Source organism: Pogonomyrmex barbatus, unplaced genomic scaffold (assembly GCF_055798465.1).
Source record: "Pogonomyrmex barbatus isolate J1 unplaced genomic scaffold, ASM5579846v1 scaffold8, whole genome shotgun sequence".
Taxonomy (NCBI): domain Eukaryota; kingdom Metazoa; phylum Arthropoda; class Insecta; order Hymenoptera; family Formicidae; genus Pogonomyrmex; species Pogonomyrmex barbatus.
Genome location: NW_028297182.1, coordinates 8,263,351 through 8,290,332, shown reverse-complemented (window position 1 = coordinate 8,290,332; position 26,982 = coordinate 8,263,351). Strand labels below are relative to the sequence as shown.

General features: G+C 38.5%; 1 protein-coding gene across 1 annotated transcript in view; it reads left to right on the top strand.

The window, feature by feature from the left end:
* N (neurogenic locus Notch protein) overlaps positions 1-26,982 on the top strand; it is a 233,018-nt gene that overhangs the window by 20,363 nt on the left and 185,673 nt on the right. Inside the window, exon 2 of the mRNA XM_089084343.1 lies at positions 17,202-17,280. Within this exon, the coding sequence (XP_088940469.1) occupies positions 17,202-17,280 (79 nt within the window). The remainder of the gene's footprint in view (positions 1-17,201; positions 17,281-26,982) is intronic.

Genomic DNA, 26,982 nt, shown 5'->3' with positions numbered 1-26,982 from the left:
TATCTTTTAATTTTACAATTTGATATTAATATAATATTTTATATTATATAATATTATATAATATTTGATATTAAATAATTATATAATTATACAATTAAAATAATTTATTAAATACAATTTTAATATCTCGCATTATATAAATTTTTTAATTCAACACAACATTAAATTTTCTGATTTATTCATGACGTCACTTACTTTGTAAATATTTAATAAAATTAAATTAGAATGCCAATTTATGAATATATTTTTCGAAAATTGAAATAATCCATATTTCTTACAATAGAAAGTTTTTTTTTTTTTTTTTTTCAACAAATCTGTATTTATAGGATAAAAATTTCTCATTGTCAGGATTATCTTATTTTTCGAATTTATACTTTCGTTATTTACATTTTTGCAACTAAACACATAAAACGTGAAATGAATCGTGCTATGCACGTAATCTAGTCAATGTTAGCGATATGGGTAGTACATGGGGTCCTCTGTGTAATGTGGTGCAAGGTGGTGATGTTTGGAGAAGGGCCCGGACCACCGGCAGATGTTCCATTCGTCCCATCGCTCGCTATGGAGGGCCCCTCGCAGGGCTGTACAAAGTCACGGATACACAACGTCATCATCGTGTCGTCGTCGCGTACTAAGGAATCGATAGGAATCGAGGCGAACAGCTGCATCCGTCGATTCCCCCCTCCCCTCCCTCCCTCGTCCCCCTTAAAAATTTTCCTCAATCGCAGTTTTTAAGAGAGGAGCATAAACGGCATTTATTCCGTTTTTTGTCGGTGGATCAGAGAAATTTGCTGCGAATATGACTGAATATTCACATATTTTTCTTCAGCGGGAAGGACATATATAATATAATATTAATATTCATTTTGTTTTTATTAAAATATGTACGAAAATATGTATCTCTACATTTCATGTAAATATAACGCAAAAGACTCTTTACAAATTTCTTTTGCTTATGATATTTAAGCTTAAAATTAGAAAATTTGTTTTGTGAAGTTTATGTGCAAAAAAAATGTCGCACGTATGAAAAATTAATAATCATGAATATATTAGATATCAAAGAGAATATATATATCAGTATGATTAAAAATACATAAAAAAAATATTAGTGTATTTATTTTTTTAAATTGATGTTTAACATTCTCTCATTTTGTTATTCTTTTAGAATTCATGTTATAAAGATTTAAAATTTTTTACGAATGCGGTATTTTATTAATTCTTTATGCAACATACGATTTTATGAGTCTATCCTTTTTATAATACGATTTAAAGATGCTCGAAGAGCCAGAATATATATACGAATGCGAATCCCTTGACAATAATATGGCTGGCTAACGAACAGCCATAAATCGTACGTCGATAGAAACGAGCTATCAGCCACTTAGATAAACGTCTGTAGTGTACATTATAATACAATAGGGTTTCTATCCTGGTCTTACTCCACTTTTCTCTATTTCTGTCGAACTTACTTAGTTCCCAAAAACAATGGCGATGCGTTCTGCTCGTTTGGTCCCTCGTGTTCTTCGGGGGGTTCGAAGCGATGGACGGGGACCCCTTGGACGCCCAATGAGAGCAGTCAAAACAAAAGCCAGATATATGGCTTCGTGACTTAAGGCCTTGCATACCTGCGACGTCCACGAAACTCCCTTGAGATTCCAGATGGCTCACGATTATCGAGAGAGGAATATAATTTCTTATAACTCAGATGAGAATCATCGATCGTGAACGAAAATTGGATAACTGAACTTTGTAGAATCACACGGCAAAAACTGAATAATTTCAATTTCTAGAATTGATCTATCGATATTCTAACAAGTCAACGTAAGAACGTTGAATAATATTAACAGTTAACAAATTTGATAAACATATCTTCTGTCTCTTAAATAACACTTTTTCAGATAATATTAATAACGTGATTATTCGTAATGAACATTGGCGAACGCGTATGAGACGCGTAATATAATATTAAAAAAGTATCTTAAAAAAGTATCTTTTTAAAAAAAGGGTGTCAAGTAAAGGACGCGCTTGAAAAAAAAAAAACTGCTGTACCAAGTTAAAAATAGAAACTGACAATATTATCTTTTATTTTGAAAAAATAGAATCTAAGTGGTACGTATATCTGTTTGTTCATTGGAGATTTCTTTTTATTGTCATACTTAACTCAATTCTAGTTGTGATCAAACTAAAAAAATAAAATCTAAGTGCTAGTATCTTTGTGATGATCTTTGTATTTTCATTGAAGAGTCTTCCTATTCTAACCCAAGTAATAGTAATAGTAGCTTTAATTCTTTAAAAAAAAAATTGGTTTCCACATTGCTAACTTAACTTTGTGACACACCTGGTAGCCATCACGCATCACGCTGCGCCGACACCACAAAAAATGTGTGCCACATGTTGCTCGAACAGTCGATCTGTTTGATTACATTACATTAAACAATAGCAAATATATATGAAATGTTTATTTTTTTACAATATAAATTTAACTAATGGGCATTGTCTATTTTATTTTAAGATTTTAGAATAATGTGATTTTTTTTTTTTAATATATCGTATGCATGTTTCGTGATATGCTGTATTATCTTAAATTACTATAATAAAATATCTTTATTCGCAAATACGTGTGTGTGTGTGTGTGTGTGTGTGTGTGTGTGTGTGTGTGTGTGTGTGTGTGTGTGTGTGTGTGTGTGTGTGTGTGTGTGTGTGTGTGTGTGTGTGTGTGTGTGTGTGTGTGTGTGTGTGTGTGTGTGTGTGTGTGTGTGTGTGTGTGTGGTGTAATTTTTATTTTAATTTTATCCATCATGGCATCAAATGTTGAGGAACATAATTTAATACAGGTATAAAATATGAAAAATATTTTATTATAAAACTCATTAATTCATTAATTATTTAATTAACTATTGTATTACATAAACATATTTTTATCAATTGATGAATTATCAATTGATGTCCCTGATTCTTTGAAAAAAATTTTACATAATATAAATAAAAAATCTATACATAATATAATACGAAACTGTGAGTATAAGCATTATCATTACCACCGCAATTTTGCTAAAAGAAATTTTTTTAGCGGTTGACGGAATGGATCCAATGATTCTCGCGATATCTTCTTATGTTCATTTTTTGTCTCTTCGTGTGTGTCAAGGTGTCGACGGAGCCTGCGGAGAAAGATGAGGTGCGACAAGCAACCGACAATGGTATAGAAAAAATAAAAAGAATGGTCCTTCGAGTTTATACCGGAGGCGGACGACCGGTCTAGTTAGGTATCGAGTGTCGAAGTGGGTATCGAATATCGAGAGGATACCCTGTTCTGAGTACGCAACCAGCAACCCAGAACCTGAGTATACAGCATTCCTTGTCGAGAGTCGAGATGTTGGGTCACAATCTTCCGTCAAAATTTATCCAATTTTCTTTCAATTCGATTCTTTTGACGATGAATTGGAGACGGTGAATGGAAGGAACGTACAATCTTGTCAATTACTGCGAGGTTAGATTAATCTTTAGAAGATCGGAAAAATATCGTGACATGACATTAATTTGACTTTCACACAAAATGGATTCAACAATTTTTCCGCAAAAATATTTTAGAATTTAAAAGTACGGTTGTAATTTATTTTCTACACTACTGTATTTTTTTTTTTTTTTTTAAAGAAATAAAAAAAAAGGAGTATACACCTCTTTAACTTCGTATTATATTGTAATAACGAAAAGAAGTTTGAAGAATATTTTCTTCGAGTAAAATTGACCTTTTAATAATAAATTCCTGTATAATTTTTCTAAAAGTCAATCAAAATCGAAGCGACAAACGATTTTATTTCTTTCTCGAGAAGTTCATCGATTTCGAAATTACGATGGTTCTTCGGATTGTTAAAAAAAATGCATGATTGTTACATGCGTGTGTTTACGTTGGCGAGAGTCGCGTGGCCGTCTAGGTGTCGCAGGATACACGCAATTATCCGTGCAACCGACAAGTTTATTTTCAATGAAACTGCACTTTCGGCCTGGATCGGTCGCTCGTAAAAGGACCCGGCGTTATGCGTACGGGCCGCATAAGCACGGGACTTTGTGGCTCGTCCACGGACAGGCGGATAATATATTAGAGTTATGCTAATTTTACGGCCGGCCCCCACGGCAAAAAGCAAAGCCAAAAAGGATCCCACCCGTGCGCGTTTTTGCACGTGGATGAGCGGCTAGTCCGGTCCGCCCGCCGCATGGAAAACACTCCGGGAATACGAGTCGGGAGCGGTGGGCCCGCGAATATTATGCTCACCGGAGGTGGAATTCCCGAATAATAAGACACCACGAGCCACGAGAAGCCCCCGACGACCTTTGGGAAAAAAGGAGCAAGCACGAGCCTCCGTCGTAGAAGAAACGTCCCGGTTATCCGTTGCTCCTTATAAACAGTTCCTAAAAATTGATTCCTGAATTACTTGGATACGACTAAATATTTTTTATTTTATACAAATAGATCACTTATACAATGAAAATCTAACGTAATTTTTTATATTTTGAAAAGATTTCTTAACATTATTTTATTTATGTAATAATTTGGAATGTATACAATCTAATGTATGAAATATTATTTATGGAATTGTTATGTAAATTTTTAATATTATTTCATATTAGTATCAAATGACTCAACAGATATTTGAATTACATTTGAAATAAATTTATTCTCGAATGGGAACAGTTTTGAACGTCGTTGATTTGAATCATTAATAAATTTTCTACAAAATTGCACATTGTGCGATCATATTCACATGTGATCATACTCAATCTCAATAACATTATGTAATTATAATCTTTATTGCCGGAATGTTTTCGTTTGAATTTGCCACTGAATATTTATTGCTGACAAAATAACAGGTGGTACCGCATCAGAAAAGATATGAATTCCTTAATTACAGAATCAGAAAAGAGCTCGGCGCGCACAAGTAAGGATAAAGATGAAAGAGCTAACGAACTGATAAAAAATATCCCCAGGTCGCTTTATAAATCGCAATCACGCCAGTTGTCAGCAGAATTTCGCAATAATTTAACAAACGGTTCAGGGCTCGATGAATAATCGCATGATGCGGCCGTCCATTCACAAACGGATTAAAAAGGAGGACAGAATTGGGAGGTGATTTTAAAAGAGCAGAAAAAATGATCATGAAAATATTAACTCGGACCTGAAAAACATTACCCGCAATAAATTGCCACTGTTACATACTAACACGAATGATATTGCATTTCTCCATTCAATGTAAAATTTACGACAACGATTACCTTATACATCGTACGATAAATTAAATTTTCAAATCTTTATGAAAAGAATCGACATTTTATTTTTAAAATTAAAATTTTAATTCTTTTGAAAAAAATTTTTTTTCTTTTTTTCCTGATGTTTTTCAAAAAGAATTTTGATATAAAGGCTATGAAGCTGAAGACGTGGGACGATAATTTCACGTTTTTGTTACATAAAAAAATTGATAAATAATAAACCGATAAAATTTTTCTACTAAGATTAATTTGAATTACATTTTTCGAAAAACTATTGACTATCGCGTTATATCATATCGTGAAGAATAAATTACTTTGTTGATTGAATCTTTCTCAGATGTGCAATATTTTACATTTAATGTAGCTTTACATTTATCACGAAATAAGATTTCACCAAGAATTGTACACTACGAGTACTAGAGTTGTTGTAAAAAAACTGGTGATAATAAGTTATTAAGAGATTCGAAAAAGTTGCTTTAGTTTGCACATTTTCTTCAAGGTTCCGTCGCAATGTTGTTCAAACAAATCTTTACTTAAGGCTACAGTAGCGATGGCACTGGTGCCTTCGCGTGTGGTAGCGATACTTTTCAAAGTAGCACCTTGGTACGTTCGGAACTTGCTAGGTATCGTTTCAAGGGCCTTCGACTTACGGGGGAGGGTCCAGAAAGGGAGAGAGGAAAAAAAAAGCGTAATCGTCCGCGAACTTTACGACCGTGCTCGTCAAAGTAAACACCGCATGCCGAGGACTACCGCGGCACGGCGTACATAACGAAGGAAAAGGCAGGTTTGTGTTGTATGCGCATGGTCCGTCCATGGGCACACAATGGGACGCAATTCGCATTATGTGCCTTACACGGTGACCATGAACGCCGCGAGGAAGCTGCAACAAGCGAGGAAGCTGCATCGCATCGCACACCATACATTTTCAGAGAGAATTGAATTAATTGCATGCTAAATGATACAATTAATCATTTCATTAATCATTTTATATTAATCTAAGCTTTTTTTTATAAGAGACTATGGTGTTTTTATAAAGAGATCAAATCAATTTTATTATTATTAAAATAAAATAGATAGCAAATGTATATATATAGTTGTAATAATATTTATAACATCTAGAAGAATTGTATTATTTTACAATTAATAATGTTTACAATAATATTCCTTAAGAAATTATAATTATAAAGTATAATCTTATAAGGGGAGTAATTGTAGCTGTTAATTGAAATAAGATAGAAAAAATTTTTGTGGTGCATATTTAAGAGAAATTCCTCGTTTATCATCTTTCCAAGAAACATTTGACTGACTGATAGTGAACGAGTACGCCTCTGCCTTACCGTAAAAGTCCTTCAACGAGCAAATACTACACGCGTCTCCGATGCCTGATCGCACCTTATACGAGCTTCTCCTCCGTTTCACGCTCCCTGGAGATCGAACCTGCTGTCGAGATGGACCACGTTTTGCTGAAAACGAGAGGACGCCAAACAAGCGTGGAGTGACGCAGGAATTCTTGCAGTTTATTGCAGAATATAAGTTGTATTGGAAAGTACAGTTATAGTATCTATTGTTTGATTTTATCTCCTTTTGTGATATTACGCTATATAATATACGTTAGTTTGATATACAACATATGAGATAATGTATAATAATAATATACAATATAATATAACGTGTGTACTGAATAGAATTGAATTGAATGACAAAAATGAAATATGTGAAATATGTTAAATATTTTATGGAGAAACAATTTGCTCTTGTTTCTTAAAGATACGGTTTTCAAATTTATCTTGTAGCATCCTAGGCTTTTATAAAATTTAAAAATCACTTTTAATTGCGATGTAATTTACTTAATGAGATAATTTATTTTCATAGAAGAAGTTTACTTTACAGACGTATCTAACGATGAAAAAAAATTTTTCTATAGATAATGGGTATATCAATTCATATGTAAATCTTTAGAAATTGATTCAAAATACCGGCACAAGGTTTGCGATGTCAATGACCATTTCCTGTTGTGAACGCGTGAATCCTTCAATATGTGAAAGCCTGAGACTAATTTTATGCAGTTAGACAGGAAATTATTCGGTGATTGCGGAACACATCGTCAAACGCTTCTATCGTATTATATAATAAAAATGGCGTCGTATATTTGACCGAAATTGTAACAGTTACAATTCCTAACCTCGCGATCGCGAATCGCACTGCATCTCGAATTTGCACGCCATGCTAAAAGGAGAGAAAATCACCGATGACCGCGCGTCTACAAAGCCGCGGGACGGCTTTTTTCCTCTCGGCGATCCCGCCGCTATTTGCGATTTCGAAAGCCGCGCGTGACGCGCGCGTTATAGCGGATTACGCGCGCGTCCATTACGCGAGTAATTCTTCTTCCGCCCGTTTGCGATCTCCGCCTTACACTCAGGCAAGCGATTCCGGAGACACTTAAGCCAGACTCTAAATAATCTACCGTGTTTGAGCGTTCTGGCCTATCATCAATCAAGGAGAATTGACTTGAAAGTAAAGAATAACAAATACAAATTATAATTAAGGAACGATTAAGAATTCCCTTTATTGGACAAGAATTTTAAAGTTTTTGTTTTTTTTTTTTTTTTTTCAATTTTTCAATTTCAATTTTTTGTTTTTCGTGCTGTATTTCCGATGCAAAGCGATACAACTTTTATTCTTACGCGCGTTATAAAAATTTATTCTCTTTCGAAGTATCTTAATTCTTTCAAGAGTAATGACTGTGGAGAACCGCGTCGCATTATGACGCTTTAAAATGCAGTTTTGGGTCGATCGAACAGCGGAAGCCACTCTCTGCCAGTGACATGGGACACGTCATTAGCGCGCGAACAAATCGTCCCTCGGAGCTTATCGGCCGTGTCAATCAGTAAGCCGCCGATGGTAGACACGTAAATTTCGCCGGTTGGGTGAGAAGAGAACACTACGACCCTTTCGTCGAAGAGAGGCCCTCGTGATCTTGACGTCGGGATCGAAGAGAAGGTAGATAAAGCGACAGAGACGAAAGAGCTGGTTTTACGCGGCGAGAGTAAATTCTGAAGTGTTCTGGAAACTCGTTTTTTTTAAAATGCCATTTTTTATATTTGCTACTTGGAGAAAACAATCGTAAAATAAAGATTTCGCTGATGATATTATTATTATTATTATTATTATTATGAAGAATAATTATTATAGATTAAGAATAATTATTATGATATAATAATTCTAATATCTAAAAACAAGAGTCAACTAACGTCTTTCTTCTTAGGAAAATTATCTAGAATTTATGTGCTATCGTAACTCGAATTAAGATATCTTTATCTTCCATCTGTTTCAAACTAGTAACGATTGTTTCCACTCTCTAATGTTAAGACAAAATATGAAATATGTACGTTGCGAGAACGCAACGTTAATTCCTTTCTCACGAAAATCTAAATGATCTTCCTTGTTATCCTTGAAAAATCTCGAAAACCATTTTCACTATTGTTACTTGGACACGATTGTTACGAATCACGTCTACGCCGCTTCGAAATCGTTCGTCGTCATTCCCGGCACGATTCGAGACGGCCGGCTCGCATTAGCGGGCCCATTAATCACAATTACGTGAATTCAGGTCCTGGCACCGCGTGCGTGCGTGCGTGCGTGCGTGCGTGCGTGCGTGCGTGCGTGCGTGCGTGTCACTCACGCTAAAAGCGTTTATATGTGTATATACGTGCAAGTCCACATCTCGCGGATGAGAACACGCTCAGCGATGAGAAACGCCACAATTCACCATGGCAAAAATACCGCCCACTGGTACAAACCCCTCCTTGTCGTCGCGTTTGCAACGGGTGGATTATATCCTCCCCGAGGTGGTCATCGCGGAATCTCGATTGTGCACAGAAAGCTTCCTGAAAATTATCTGCTCGGGTCGTTCGCGGAATTCGCGCGCGGGTCCAACAAAATAATTCTCGTGGACGACCATCCCCGGCTGTTCACCGAGCCCATCTTTCCAACCGCATGCATACCGATGAGGTCTGTCGTGCCATACGATCGTGCAGTTACAAAAATCGTATATTCTGATATTTTGAAAAAAAAAATAACAACTTTTAACTTTGTAAAATTTTGGAAATTAATTAATAAAAATTGTGTGATATAAAAACTAGTATAATTATAAAAAATTAAACTTATTATTAGCAATTAATAATGAAATATTAGAATGAAATTTTATATTCAATATTTATCACAAGTACGTATTACGTATTGAATTAAACTTCGATGCGATATTAGAATTTATAAATTATCAATAGAAATTTAAAAATCCTTTGTAGTTATAATGGTTGCGGCAAAAAATGGACACAAAACATCAAACACAAGTATCGTCTCTATGAAAATATGTCGGCAGATCAATGACAAGCATCGATAATGTGAATGAAAGTCTTGAATGAAGTTCGACGTTCACTCGTCGTACGTGGTAATGCATCAGCGTGTATGTAAACGTACACTCGTGACTATCGTTAAAGGCATGGCTCGAGCGACCGCGAATGGATCATCATCGGTGATCCATTACAATACAATGAGCATCTCTATCCTCTATATCTAAAAAAAAAATAGATATATTACTATAAGAAATATTCTCTCTCTCTCTCTCTCTCTCTCTCTCTCTCTCTGCAAAATATGCATCAATTAACTTTTTTAATTTGTTAATTAATTTTCAGTTTGAAGCAACGTTCACGGCTTAGAAACTGAGATGATTGAAAGATTGGAATATCATTCTTTCGGAATAGAAAGCGAAAATTTAGCACCTCTCGAGACGTGTTCTAATCTCACGAAATTGAATTTCCGTGTTTTTGAATCTTATCTCTCGGACGATTTCTTTCGACAACAGGTTAACACACGGTCGTAGAATCCAATGGTCGTAGGAGGATATCTTGTTTGGCTTTCAGGACATAAACTGACGAATCGGTCTCTTTTAATAATAGTCCTTTGATTATAAAAGAGAAGTCACTCTCTTTCAAAATATTATCCGTTATGTCGATAGAATAATATAAAATAATTAATTAGAAAAATTTATCGTCGATCTATGGACTGTAATAATGATGGTAGATAACTACAACCTCGTGTGAGAACAATATTGTGCGAAGGAACAAACGTTAACGGATTTAATATATCTTCCTCGAACATAAGTGCGGATAATAGCGCGGATGTAAATTCAGAGACGATAACTCGTCAGATTTGTTAACAGATATTTGAGGGCATTGTGATAAACGGCGCGATAGCTTCCTAGACATTAGCAATATAATGGATTAATGATTTATTGCTGTCCTATTGATTAAGCGCTATCAATAGCTGTACATTGACGATGTCAATCCGAGGACCGTAAATCACTGTACAGTAGTCGTTTTACTCGTATACCGTAAGTGCGATATATGAAACCACGAGTTCCTCACAAATATCCGTCATCATACAGAGAGTGCAGAGAAATGCTTGATAAGATAAAATATATTTTATGACAAAGAGATTTAAATACAAAAATAAAAATAAGTGTAAAAATATAAAGAAATAGATTTGTTTTTAATTATATTTATATATATTTTTTTAATTAGAAACTGCTAATAACTCTTGTTTAATTAATGTAATCATGTTATTTCAATGATCGTTATCAGAAAAGTGCGGATTAATTCCTTTGAGTCAATCTTGCTCACGAAGCCTTGACGATTTTCTTTACGATTTCATTCATCGAGCTTGTAGAATCGAGCCTACATATGATACGGCAAATTTTTGTCGAAGCAAAAGTTCATACGTTCTCTTCGCGTCGTGCCGTGTTTCTTTGAGAGGGAACGCGAGGCAGGTCAACCGTGATGTCAAGACATGAAAGGAGTCTTTATCAGACCGTATTCACTCACTGTTTGCAACATTACATGGTAATAACACTTCGTACATGCAGAAAATATTAAAAGTTATAGTTTTTACATATACATACGTTACAATACATATGTTAAATACTCAAATAAAATTGGTATAAAAAACTATATTTACAGAGTATTTGAAGTTTTAAGCTAAAGATTTCAGATAGCTAAATATTTCCTAGACCTATTCGTTTACCGTTTGTTACGTTACGATGATAGGGATAGCATTCTAAATGTGCGAAGAGAATAGTGATAGAAACCGATAATTCATGAGATACGCTGGTCACACATTCAATATCGCTCACTGAATCGCTCTATTTAAAAACTACGTGTTCGCACGTGTCGCGCAAATATGAGATCTCGAATTGAAGAACCTTCTGGATGTCGGATGACGAGATATTTAAATCCATACGTAGATAATCCACGTTCGGAATGGCTCTTCGAGTTTTAGTGCTTCTGATACTTTTAGTGAGGAATCGTAAACGAAGGAAGCGGAAGATATTAAAGATATTGGAAACAATTTTTCGAGTATTTAGCGGGAGGGTTTCTTTTAATGCAAGATTAATGCTAACGATAACGCGACGTAGGAACGGAGACGCGCGTAACCCCCGACCCCGACTCCAAATGAGGCTGCGGTGCAACGACCTTCTGAAATGTTGGGTCACGAATAGTAAAAGTGGATCTTCCATCTCGTCGAAGAATGAATTAGACTCGCCTCGGGAGTTTGCTGGCGAAAATGCACGCAACGAGCGAGGCAGCCAACGATGGGACAGAGCTGCGTATCGCGCCGATATTCCAATGGTGATACGCCGCACCATAGGTTATGCACACGTGGCGGGTTACGTAATCCACGAGGTCGTGACTCGCACTACCCATCTCCATCGCGTGGCGTACGCACCGTAATACGCGTCGCACAAACACTGTTGTCCATTGGACAATCCTCAAGTGGAATTAACTAAGCAAAGTCAATTTTCTGATTTTCTAACTTTTGCGAAAATTGTAGTATATGATTAAAAACATTTTTTTTTAACAATAGAAAATAATAGATGATGACAGAATTGAATCTTAGATATCCTATAATTTTTCATTTTTTTTTAAATTGAATTTATATATATGATTTATATAATTATATCAATATAATGATATTTATATACTTAACTGAATTTATATAAATTCGGAACAATTGCTTCTATTCGCGAACTACGTGTCGTTACTATTAACAAACTTTTAACGCAGTTCTCAAAGCTGTATTTTCCTAAATCGATAATCAAATTTGAAAATCGATTATTATTTCCCTATTTTTTTTTTTTTTTTTAATTTTCTTATTCATTGCACACGCGTTTGCGCGAGAATACCTGAAAGGTTAACGAGTGTATAAGTTGACCCTTGAGGGTCAAACGATAGATCGGATACATTACTTATCAAACAGCACTTCCCCAAGCCCTTCGCGCGAGGATGCTGAAAAGAAAAATAGCGACGCACCTCGCATCGATCTTGATCTACGCGTGGGCGGATCGAGCGGAGTCGTCGCGCGGCGGGCGAGAAATCGGCGCCCACGCTGATTGAGAGTACATATCTCTTCGAAGTCTGTTCTCTTAAGAGTGAGGAGGGGGCACTGCACGTGCGCGAGTAAAGGGCAAGAGAGAGATATTTGCTTTAATTCGGGAAAGAGAGCCTTGTTGCACTATATATATCCGTGGCATTGACATCGCCATTTGCGCATTGAATAACGATATTAGATAAAGGGAATTTCAATTATCTGTTTAGATAAATGCTTCGAAAATTATTCCATCTGTGATGAATTTCCAGTACGACTATCGCCTATTATTGAAATCAAATAACAACGGTGATATGAATTGTAAAAAATTACAATCATCATCAGAAATCATCCAGAAAGAAAAAAAAAAAAAGAATTGCACAGTGTGATAAATTTACGTTATTGTTCGAAAATAAGAAGTTGTACTCGTAATCGTTAATTAGCATTTGTCGAATAAATTAGGAAAACATTAATGCTACTTCCCCGCATTTCCGAGTATAATTTTATAATACATTGTGTATCAATGTATTATAATTTTTAAAAATGAATATACCGCGAGGCCAATAAATTTCCACCTTGGCGTCACCAAAAATATAGTCTTATCTCTTACTTAGATTTATGATATCAGGTTCGCATGCACGTATCGCGCGCGGGAACCGCGGCGATCGGTCTTCCTATGGGAAACGTGCGCGAAAGAGAGAAAGAAATCGTGCTGCGTCGCTGCATTACCGTGCATAACATTTATGTGCACGTCTCCACTACCGCACCGGCTGGAATATCGGGTTTTACGTAAACCCGACGTGCGACGCATGGTTTCTCGCGCGTTCGATACCGAGAGTGGCGCGCGTCGTGATGCAAAACAACACCGCCGTCTCTCGCCGCCGCCACCGGTTTAACATAACGACCCCGGCAACGTACCGCGCGGAGATAACCAAACGCAATTCCAACGACACACGTGATGGCACGCACTCACGCGCGCGCGCGCGCGCGCGCGTGTGTGTGTGTGTGTGTGTGTGTGTGCAGTCGATTCCAATCTCGAATTGTGCCGCGCCGTTCATTATCGCGTTTTATCGCGCGATCCTGCAAGAATCCGTCCTATATCGCGCTCGTATTATTCCACACGTTATTGTCCCGCACTCGCGAAGCATATCGCAAATTCCTGAATCGAATATCGAAAATTATGGCGTGCAATACTTACTTTACCTTACAATAATTACTTTATACAATATTGATTGTTGAAAATCGAAATGATATATCGATTTTATTGGTTGAAACGGAAAAGGAGAGAATGGAAGTCATGAGAAAGATTTTGATAGTAAAAATTAAACATATTTTAATTACGATTTAATAATAATTTAACACGTGACGTATTTAATATGTAACTAAAAATAGTCAAGAATTTGAAAAGAATTGTTAAATTTTTCCTTTAATGATGTTAAGATGAACTTGAGTAATTTATCAAAAGATAAAGTTTATATATATATATATATATATATATATATATATATATATATATATACATCGAATGACGTAATTCTAGTTTCCTGCGACAAATTGCATGGAGGTTCCATTATTCGCTAGCGCGAATTAATTTTGCGGACGAGAGCAGGAAGGAAGGCGCAATTCAAACGGTGGCTTTCTACCGCGGCGGTAATTTACTCTGAAATTGAAACAATTAAACTCATTTTTCCTCAGAATAATGCAGATTATTGTGCGAGCACACATGATGGTACAGCTGTTCGCCAGAGGTTGAAAGTGAAAATACCATGGCGATTACGTAACAGCCATAATTAAGTAATCGTTCTATGTAACAATCTGTCTTTGATGACTTGTCGTTCGCTCATGCGCTCTTTTCTTGAATTTAATTTCATGTTTGAAATACATTACACGTGTGGATACAGAAGTGTTTTTTTCTTTTTTTTAATTTCTGCCGTTTCGAAATATCTTGACAAAGAGTTATAGTAAAAATTTTTTACTATCAAGAGTTCATTTCTCACAACAATCGCAACCATCAACTTTTTTTACAGGCAACCTTGACACGGAAAAACTATTCAAGGTTAATACATCATCTATTTCGACCATAATAAAATAATGAAGAACGGTCAACGGTATGAGGAATTTATTACGATCACCATAGTGACGTAATGATCGACATGCCTAAATTTCTCGGACCGAACGCGAACGCTTCTCTCGATTAGCACTGACTGCGACGGTTAATCACGCGTGTCGGCGGCCGGAAATCCCAACGAATCACACCGAAAAGGAAAGAGAGACGGTTCGCTCGTCCCACGTATAACGAATTACGAACGAGCGTGTCACGAAGCGAGAGCGCGAGCGGTCCGTACACGCAAGTGCGTCGACGAGAGCGAAGAACGGAGCCGCGAAGTGACAGAGGAAACGGAGGATTTGTCACGAAGGCAGTTTGGTTTAACTGATCTCATCCGTCTTGGTCGCGAGCGGCGCGACGGCGACGCGTCGCCCAGCCGATTGTCTTCGTTCTCGTTGTCGTCGCGACGACACGTTGACAGCTGGTCGACTTCATTGCCCGCGTCACATTGCCGAGCTCCATTCCGCCTTGTCGGCCTCTGCCAAACAGATTGAATCATTCCGATGGCCCTGACGGGGGGACCAAGCACCATTCGTAATTTTGTATGCACTGTTAAATTACTATTAAAGGCAGTTGAAAGAATTACGGAGCACTCTCGTCTTTGAGAAATCCTTCGTGCCTTATTTCAAAGTAAAATATAATCGTTTCATATAAATTTTTTAAAGACAAATGCTGTTCTATTAGAAAAAAATTTGTTATTGTAATAAAATAATTTTTAGAAAATACACAAATTATTTCGTTTCCGTATTATAAAAAAATTTTAAGAGATCTATATAGAAAATTTTATGAATTCGGGTCATGCGTGCCGGAATTGTGCGGTCACAAACGTGTCGTCTGTGAGAGCGAGGTGACGACCGAATAATGTGTGCCATTACTGACATTTTCAAACGTTAAGACGGCTTTCTGCGTCCCACGCGACTTCATGAAGCCTCGTGCTCATTACGTCATAGGCTCTATCCCGTTGATAATTCTTCCTTGGCAGCTTGGCATTGGCGTGATAGATGTGGATATCGAATTGGATGAATATCCACGGCACTAGAATACGGTGTAGTTTTCCAAAAGAATTGTGTGTGAAAATGGATTCGTTCTCACAAGCGCAAAACCGAATAATAAACAAAATGAAGTCGAAGCAACCGCGAGTAGAGTACAACTTTAAAAATTTGCAAATTTATGCGAAGATAATCTTGCAGGAAGTTGAGAGTCGCCTTGTACGATGGCACGATCAGGGAGGAAGGGAGGGGGAGGGAGGGGAGGGGGGGGGGGTCACGTAAATGACGCGGCCCTCCGTTGCGGTGTACTCTGATAAAACATAAGTACATGAAGGCTTCTACTCTCTCCGCGCCTCTCGCTGCTTGTCTACGCTAAGCGGTTATTTGCTGCGTTGTTATTATACTGGCGCTGGGCATGCGTTGCATTAGTTGTTCGTAGTGCTTTATGTGCCACGCCGGCCACGTTAATCGAACCCTGAAACACGCGCTTTCCTGCACGAGCGATTTAGCCCCTCTTTTTAGCGCTTCTTACGCACGACACACGCGTAACGACGCGTCACCGACAAGTCGATATTAAATTTTATGGGAGGGATAAAAATTTCACCTCCACGATCGTAAAATGCTTTTACTGCGCGTCCCCGCCGATGCTCGGACAAAACGTACGCGTCGCAACAAGAACGAATTTACGCGCCAAGTATCGACGAAGGCGCGGCAAACAGAATAAATTCCAATAATCGTAGGGCGTTGCCTCTTTCGGGCCTTCGAATTTTCTGCCGGGCCGCGAAATTTAATAGCGCCGTCTTTAACTCTCTTTCGCCGAATGTACGCTGCACGTAGCCGCGTGTGAAATTATCCATGTCGAAGTTGCGGCAACAGTTAAGTAGGATATCGCGGCGCGAATGGTTTCGTCGATTCTCCTCCTTTCGTTTACACCGAGAAAGCCACTGATATTCACTCTTTCTTAAAAGTACTCCTGGAATACGAGACGTTTTGCTTTCCCTGAGCCCCCCCTTCCCCTCTTCTCTTTCTCTCTTCTCCGGCCTCTCTGGCCTTTTATCTCCGTCCTCTTCGTCGGGCCCTACACGAAAGTTCAATTTGCACGGCATGTCAAAGGTTCCCTTCGGATCCATTGGACTCTCTTTCTTCGTGACTCCGAAGATGCACTCTAATTGCAGCGAAGTTTCGATAAGCGAGATTTCACGTTCGTTTCTCGCACAAATCGTTTGCAAATCGTTGCATAAAAGGCGACAAATTTTTTGATATATCGAGTGCAACGTGAGGGAGGAGAATTTTCAAATAAAGCTTTAATAATTGATATACAATATTTAAATCAGATATCAGATATTTTTCTATCAAATTGTTATTGTTTTTATTATATTAAGTCATACGTGAAGTAATTGAAATTTTCTTCCTTGTTACAGGTTTCGTGTCGTGTTCGCCGAGCCCGTGCAAGAATGGAGGGCACTGCGTGTCGTCGCCGCGCGGCGAATCGCATTGCAAGTGAGTAGCAACCAGCCACATTATATCACTCCCATTATTGTAATTACAAATCGACGTTTCTACCCCTCCGTCACCGGCTTGTATATATATCGTTCGGCATGCGTGTCGTGCGATTGCGCGTGAAACGACTGGTTCGATCATAGACGATTGAGTTCTTCATACACTTGTACCGCGCAACGGCAGTTAATGTTTCCATTATTATAGATGATTTTTTCAAATTAATTAATTTTTTATTATTGTATTTTGTTGTTTTTTTATTGTATTTTTTATTTATTGTATTTTGTTATATTATATTGTATATAATTTTTTATTGCTCGTATTTTAATCATATTTCAATATATAAAATTATATGAGACACACATGCACATATACCCTATCATACATATCTCCTATAAAAATAATAATAATTTTGTATTATTTGCATATAAATTTCATTTGCATAAATTTCTATAAAAATTTGACATACTTTTTCAAGAAGAACAGTGACTTATAAATGTTAAAACATCAGTCTAAGGAATATATAATAACCAAGAATAAAGAAAAAGAATAAAAGAATATAAATAAAAATCTAGTACAGAATATAAGAAAAAACGAAACAAGTTACTTTATGTTAGAAGAAATGTAGAGAGAAGTGAATAATATATATATATATATATATATATATATATATATATATATATATATATATATATTTGATATTGCAGTAAGATAGTGTAAAAAAAATTAGAATTAAAATGTGCAAATTAAAAAAAACTTATTTGACGTTGAATTTTATCAGAAAATATATGCATTTGTAAAAAAGTTAAATAAAAAATCGAATCATTATTTCAAATTTTATCCATAAAAATCTTTATTTTTTTTAAATAATCGAATTACAACGATCGAACAAATCGATTCATTCTTTATTCACGTAGTATAAACGCACCTTTGCACATCGAGTTAGCGATCGACGACCGAGTCCAAGTAGAGGGGGATAAAGAGATACTGAGGAGGGCTCGAAGGGTACAACGGGGCGAGAGGAAAAGACAAGGAGGAGGCGAGAGAACCGGACGTTTCGCCGCCTCCCACGCGAAAAGGATGAGAAACCGTGAAAAAGAAGAGGAAAGAGAAAGAAGGATAAGGGGAAGAAGGACGCGAAGAACTGGAAGTCGCAACTTCCACGACGCGAAATCACGCGAGCTCTGGAAAAGTTTGCATTGCTCCAGAAAATAGCAAAATCTTTTTAAAATATTTATATATAATATATAATTTTTTAAAGCCTAGATAAAATCTTATTTTAATGAAATAGTAACAGGAGTATTTAATACTAATTTTAATTAATTGAGTGTAATACTTACAATTGAGTGTAATAATTTTGATTGTTACAACATGGAAAAATTTATGAGCAGTAAGTTCAAATGATTTAAATTTTAATGATAAAGTTCATTTTTCTAGATTTTACAATTTAATGTTTAAATCAGTTTTGTTTTCGAGATACTTTTTTTTCACTTTAAACATAATTCATATTGTAGTTTTAAATTATTTCTGCATATTTGCATAGCGTTCTGCTTCTCATTTATGTTATCAACACATTCACAGTACGTTTGCTGGTACTAATCACTTACGTTTAGGGTTGCAAATTTTACGATTTAAATTATACAAGCAACGACTTTTATCCGTTTTGTAATTTCTCAAAATCGTTGGGGTAGCGGCAACTTTAATGCGCGCTTGGGACAATCATAAAACGTTCACCGATAATAAAATATCTATGTTCTGTGAGCGAATCTTTTTCGATTTCATACCACATATTTACACACGCGTAAAACTATTTATTTGCGTGCACGCATATGCTCGAGAACTCCGATAATCTATTTTGTATCCCTGTCTCTTGATCTAACATCGATCGTATAGTGGTATAGTGGTATAGTAAACTAAAGCATTTATAAAATATCTAAATTATCGATTTTATTTCCATATAATATATTAAAAAAACAAATTTTGTATTATTCATTTAGATATAAATGATGATTCAATTATTACATAAATCTTACGTATTTTTTAAGGAAGTTTATTAAAACGCAAAATGTTATCGCATTTTATTTATTTCCAAAAATCACATTTACATATATTTTGCATATATTTTACATCTACAATAATATGAATCAAAAATTTTAAAAAAGAAGTGGAATTTTTATTTAAACTTTTCCGACTGTTTTGACAATTCAAAAAAGAATATATATTACATCTTGTTACGCTGTTTATATGTAAATAACCGATGAGCTCGATTAGCGTTTCGTCTCTTCGCGACAAGCGAGCTCATTGCACTCCACCGTTGCACTCTCACGCCAGACCGAAACGATCGACGTCTACTACGTGAGCGCCGAAGGGCCTCGCGATCGTCATGGGTAATTGGAAAATTATCGTGCCACTTTCCTCTGTCGATCGTTCGCTCGAAATACGGGGTAATGAACGCGGCGAGCATGATTTCTGATAGCCAATACTTTACTAGTCCGATACAGAGAGTCTGTCTCTGTATAAACGACGCGTGAAAACGGATGATCGCTGCCACTTAGAGCGTACAAAATCTTCCTACAGTATTCGTATATCAATAAACTTTTTTATATTTACGTTTAGACGTTAGTAATAGTTTCGTGTCGGTTTTCAATTGATCCTCGGAGCTTGCGCGGAGGTAAGACCTGTTTTTTCCCAAACCTCAGGATTTTACGTAGCATTACTAGTCAAGATGTAGATGACATTGGCATATAACTGACAGATTACAAATAGTTAATCGATCAAATCGTCCCGTTCCCTATAGCGCTGTGTTTTAGCTCGCGGCGAGCGTAACGTCGTCACGTCGCGCGAGAGATTACGGACTGGTCGCTCGGCGAATCGCGAAATTTTGCACGCTTAGGCAGAAACGCGCGCAGGTTTGCAATAATGACGTCCTCCTCGGCTCCACGCATCACGCGAAGCGGGAAGTTCGCGAAGATTTCGTCTACGAAGATGTCGTCGTGACGTTCGTCGTGACGTCCGCTGTCATCCGAGCGAGACTCTCGCTCCGAGTGTTTTCTTCGCATGAAAATCAATGTGTCTGCAATTGCAATCTGCCACGATTCGATCGCGCGAAATGACCGCTTAAGCTCGCATTTCGACGGAACGTAATACCAACAGAATGGCGTGGGACGATACGGAACGGGGATGGAACGAGATGGGTCGGGATCCGGTAATAGCGGTAATAGTCGGCAGTCGTGACCCGGCGACGCATCTAAATTACCTTTATCTCTCTTCCAGTCCTCGTAGGTTTCACTTTTGTATCAGTCAGCTCGACGCCTCCGTGATCCTTGGATACTACTTGCCTTCTGTGGTTCCCTTGTTCGACGTGCACACATACGTACACATACGTACAATCCGGCTTTCTGCAAACAGCGGCGTGAATCCGAGAATCCGTTTATCATCATCTCGACGACTCGTTTCTTTTAGACGCTTTCGATGCACTCTTCAAAACCAAAAATTCCCGAAATTTTTTCTTCTTTATCCCGTTTGCGCGGGATTATCGTCGATTTTTTTCTCGTTGAACAAAACCGACGGAAACCTCGGGTTAAATTCGATTCTGAATTAAAGTTAAAGATTAGTTTAAAAAAAAATAAATAATTGAGATTTTTTTTGAGACGAGTTTGAGACGAGCGCACGGAGGAGGTCAACGAAACTTGCACGTGGGCACGTGTGATTATTCCGCGCGCACGCAGGCGTATCGACGCACACGATCGCGTACTATCTATAGTTCGGAAAGAGGATGCGCCGCGTATACCGCAATATTTCTCGGACTCGTTACAGATGCGGGCCTGCCGCATCATATGCCGCGGCTATCTCATTTCGCGTAATCTAAGATACGATGGAGGCGCGCGCGGCGCTGCGACGTGCCGCACTACCGCAATGCTCGCGGTATCAGAATTAATTGCAACCCTCGGATTAATACCGTTATGCCCCGACGACCTCCGGCGTCCAGACCCTGGACAGATTTCGCGCTCCATGCTCCACGGTTATATATTTTGTACTCTTGTTTCATTTGATCCTTGCGGCGTTTGCGTTTGCGTTAACGAGTGCAATTTGTGTGCGGGTGTGCGATAAATATTTTATTATGAGAGCGACGTCTGGTCGTTCTCGTTATACGCGAAATAATTGTAAGAAATTGTAGAGACACCCGATCTTTTTCACGCTGCGATTTTCTATCACCGTCGCCGCAAGGTTTGTTTCGCTAAATAGAAAACCACAAGCAAAACGTAAATTATTTTGATATGACCGCGAACGTAACGACTTTATAACGCATTTAGCTTTCACGGCGGTGAATCAAATCAAAGATATTTCAAGATTCTTATCACCTATAAAGAAAGAGGATATGTTAATTGCTTAATTAGAAGGGCAATGTGTGTGGAGTCAGCTTTGGGATTCGATTTGATGGGATCCGTTCGAGTCAAAAGAATAAAAAGGAAAAGCAAAAAGGACGTTATTAGCGTCGAAACTTCGAGCTATCATCCTTTCGCGTATTTATATGTCAAAAGATCGGTACAATCGTGGAGAAGAAGTCTTCTATGTGAAGTCTTCTATGGCTCTTAATTAGTCGATGACACGCATGTAAAAAACCTGTATACTGAAACCTGTGCACTAAAAATAAATTTCCTGGCTATGTTAAAACTGAAAATTGTCCTCAATTCGCTCAATGCTCGTTATTGATTTGTCTTCTCGATGCTTCAAATGAACTTGTCAGATTTTTGAAATTCTGATTTATTTAGAACACTACATAAACGCAAATTATAATTTAAATAAACATATTTAGTATAAAGTTTTTATTATTATTATATTTTTATTTATTACATTTTGCATCAGTGAATTATCATAATATTTTCATTATTATTGCTAATAATTAATATAGAAACAGAATATACGAACAAATATTAGAATTTTCTAGAAAAAGAAATTATCAAATTGTATTAAAATAAAAATTTTGATCGTACGACAACGACGATCACTTTTTATATTATGATTATTATTATACATTTCATGTGTTCGGAACTTTGTAAAGTAAGCATAATGCAATATGATAACAAATTTGAGCGACTTCACTTGACAATATGGCGAGTTAAAGCTACCCCCAACAGAATAAAGGATGGATCCTTCATAATGGCAACCCTTCGTCACATTCGCGGCTTTCACACGCGTGCGTTATGTATTTATGTTGCAAGGTACACTCACACACGTGAACCCCCGCGGCTGAATGTTACACACACGATTTTAGTAAATGCAACGTGCATCATCTCTTTACGGGCGCGCTCGCGCGTGTACACTAAAGCATCAAGTGTGGACAGGTCACGTGGCGGTACACGTGGCTCTGGCACTCCTGTCGAATCTAAGCCGAGCATTTCTCGTCGAATGGGTTGCTATTGAAAAATAATATTATTTTTCCACTTCCGTCATTACGGTTACACGAGTTATTGCACTCTTTGCAGAGGAATAAATATATCGACAAACTTTTCTGCTATAATTTTAAAACGTCGCTTTAATTTTAAGGATGTTCGATTTGCGAGTATTTTTATAAATATTCTTTTATTACTTCCATAGGGATATTCCAGATAAATTTCAACGGTATTGAAAATTTAATGCATACTTGAATATATATTTAAACAATATAGTCTGGAGAAATTGTTTATAATACAATAAATTTAATGATAATTAAATAATCAAAGTTAACTGTTTTTTTTTCATAATTTTTCTAAAATCGATATAATATAATCATTATACGTCATTTATTATGTTTTTTTTTTCAATATTTTATACAATTTTTAGTATAAAAAGAAATTTTTATTTCGAAACTAATTTTTGAAGTTTTATGAATATTTAATTTATTTGGAACTAAAAATGGAAGAAACGAATATTCAGTCGGACGCAGCTGTTAACGGTTAATTCGCGAAATTTTTCACTTCATCCCCCAAGGGTGGTTGATCGAAGGGAGCAACATATGGGTTGATGATGGATGGCGATATGCATGCAACGACCCTTCGATTTGCAGTTACCATTGTGAATGCGCATATACCGCTGACGATCCTCTTATAAATGTATCCTAAATTCTGAGCGGCCGCAAAAAGGGTGGTCGCTTGATTCCCGTATTCGTTCATTACTGACACGCGGGATGCGATTACCCCCTCCGACATAGATCCTATACAAATGATTCTAGTCCCTCGGGGAGAGCCACGTTTCTGCTGGTGCTAAATGCGAGATATTATTAACTATACCAGTTTAGATTGCTTAAAGCTATTAGTCGTAATTTTCGGGTAGAGATTTGATAAGATTAATGTCAATTTGTTTTCTCAATTAACTTTCTATTCATTCCGATACTGTTATCGAACAAAGGTGTAGAGATCTCGAAATATTTCAATATCGTAAAAGTAAAGCAACTGATTCGTAATTTAAAACAGAAAATGAGGAAATATTAGTTATAATATAAGATATTCGTACTCTTTTTATAATCAAATTTTTATAATCAAATATCGGGTTATTTTAACTCGAAGATATACATTATTGTATTCTTTCTTAAATTAAATCGAGCACCAATCATTCTTTATTTGTCGAGCGGAAATACGCTCGCAATACCGAGCAAATTTGCGGTGTGTAATCGACGAAATGCATTTACACATTTTCTTCGCAGGCGAACAGAAAAGCGGTCATGCTCCAATTCCGTTGATTCGAGATGTTAATACATGGTTCCTTTACTAGCAAAAAAAATTACGAATTTTTGAATGTCGTTTCCGTATTATTTAATGTCGCCGACCTGATCCCTTGAAGCCACGCACACACAGACACCACTTGCGCATTACGGCGGCTTCTGGCCGCACGAACGCGTCGTGAATTGATGGCTGTCATTAGCAGTAATCATTGCCATCTGTTCTACCGGCATGGAAAGAAAGAGAAAGAGAGAGAAATGCTTTACGTTCGCTCGCTGGGAAGTTATTGGTCTGCCGCGGCGGCGCGTCGGTGCGCGATTTACGTAGATTACGGACACAGTAACGTCATTCCTCATCGACTTTTTCGCCAGCTGAGGAATGCATGAAAGAGGAACTCCTGGCGAGATTACTCCTTATATCGGAGCGATAAAAAGTTAATCCGTTTCCCCGGGTTGCTCTATTGAATGGAGGTACAGCGTCGTGGCAGCAAATCGCGGAACTAATCAGGAGAATAATCTACCACGTATCTCGTGGCTCGTGAACGCGCTTTTTCGTGATCTCCCCTTTTTTTTGGACGCGTTTATTTCACAGTCCGTGATGGAGAATGATGCATGAAGGAACAATTGATCAAAACGTAGATGTGTATACTCCGAATTTCTAACTACAATTACTTCAGCGTTGGTAGATTTAAGGAAAAGAGTGACACGTAAAAATTTCGTACCGATCGCTCTTATATATATGTATAGACACGATGTTCTATACAGCTTTTGAGCCAGAAATTTGCGACACAGTTGAGTTCAACGTTCGGACGATCTTCCGATTTAAACTCGCGGTCACGCGACGTATTGGCGACGATGCGTCAAGATGCGCCGAGACGCGCCGTTTTCGCCCGTGTCATTCGTGAGGTGACCGTGAACTTCGGAGGTGGGACCGCGGCGCGGTCGAGAGGGCAAAGGGCGATATTCTTTGTTCTATAAAGTCTCGACCGCGCGCGAGGCCCAAAGAGAAGGAATCGACGGCGAATGACGAAGGTTACAGCGCGCTGTCAAAATACGTGTCCTTTTCTTTTTCTTCGCCCCGAGCGCCCGCTGCTATGCATTTAGCATGCATTGGCGGGTGTAGCACGTTCCACGCACGGCCGCGTGCGTATCCTGCGTGTGTGCACGCGTGTCGCCGATCGTCGCGCGCACGCACGCATTGCACAATTTATTCCGTGTGCCGATACAAATGCAGAGCCTACGCCAAATGATCTATCGCGCGTGTTGATCGCCGGAGAGATTCCCCGCGGATGGTCTACCTGCAAATCACTCTGCCATCCGATTTGCGTGTACCTAGCTGCGCGAATACGGGATCAAGATAACGCAATTTTCAAAATTTCTCTTTCCAACAGGGTATTTAACAACTTGAGTTGAAATTTAATCGAGATACAATGAAATAATAATGAATTGTTTTGTTATCTTTAAAAATGATTGGAAGAGCGAAACTTTCAATTTTTGTATGCGATTAATTAAGTCCTCAAATTGTTATGTTTTATTTTTAAATTTTTAAATTTTATATTTTATTTCGTTTCTTCCTGTAAAATTCTCGGATATTTAAAATGAGATTTTGCTGCTAAATTAAGCACATCGTGATGATATAAAAAACGATTGTTTATGTATTAAATTAGATGCCCTCATTAACAGGAACATATGCGTACGCCGTATGGTATTTTACTGTCGTCCGCCAGTATGCGAGTCATCCTGGTAACGGCCGCCGTAGCATAATTGAAACGCTAGGAGAGCCGGCGCAATTTTATTCGGTATGCCGGATAATTACGCGACATTATCGTACGCCAAGTATTATCTTTATTTGCATTGGCGATCACCCAGATACTGAGCACCCCTGAACGTATTACAACGCGCGCCCGCGGGGCCTTGGATCGTGCGCGCTCGGCCGTGATCGGTAAGGCTCGCCGATGCGTCCCCATAGCGATAGAGAGGGAGAGAGAGAGATAAAGAGAGAGCAACTCCGGACCCCTTCGATAGCGAGAGCGTGAGCGAGGGGGACAGGGACAGGAACAAAGAGGTGGAAGAAGGAAAGATCGAGCCCTCGAACGAGCGAGGGAACGGGCGACTCGCGGAGCGAGCAGGACGAAAGCAGCAGGGGCAGCGGAGCGCGAGAGAGAGGACGCGGGATTGTCTGGGCATGAGCGCGCGTTCCCACGCCCGCCGCGCATGCGCCGAGCTTCGGTCCCCTTCGCGTCCCGCTGACCCTCTACACAGGTAATCGGCCGTCCCTCCCCGCCACCCGCCTCGCCGTTCTCTCTCGCACCGCGGCGCGAGCGTGGACGCCTGTCCCCCTCGCTCCTGCGAAGTGTTTCCTTCTGTCGTATGGGCCCGCACCGTCGCGTCGTTTGCTTCCTTCTCGCTCTCGCGTGCCTTTCTATCTTTTCTCTCGGGCCCCGTCTCTGTCTCTACTCCCCCCTCTTCCCTACGCCTTGATCGGCTCGCTCTCTATTCCTCCTGAGAGGTCTCTCGCTCCCTCCCCGACATCCGCATAGATTCAAGCGCGGCGCGGACCCGTCCGCCGTTCTTTCTCTCCGCCACGTTCTTTCTCCGTATGCCTCGCCCGCGCATAATATTCATTTCCACCACTTGTCCCGCCGGCCGGCGCGGTGCGGCGTGGCGCGGCGAGGTGCGGCGCGGCGCGGCCGGCTCGGCGGTGGGGTCTGACGTTCACCTCGTCTCACTCTCTTCGTACCCGCCTTCTCTTTTTCCGCCTCCTTCGCGCAATGAATGCTGTTCTAATAATTATCGCCGGTCGGCTCATCGTCGCTACCGTCTCGTCACTGATGCGTGATAACATTGGTTCCAAATGGATGCGCATCGCAATGATGCTTCAATGAACCGCTTCGCTTTTAAATGCGGACAAAATTTGTTGCAGATTAATGCTCTTTTTTGCTTACTGCCGCAATCACAGAGACATCATACCCGGGGCACACGAATCGCGCGCGAGCGTCGCGAACGAT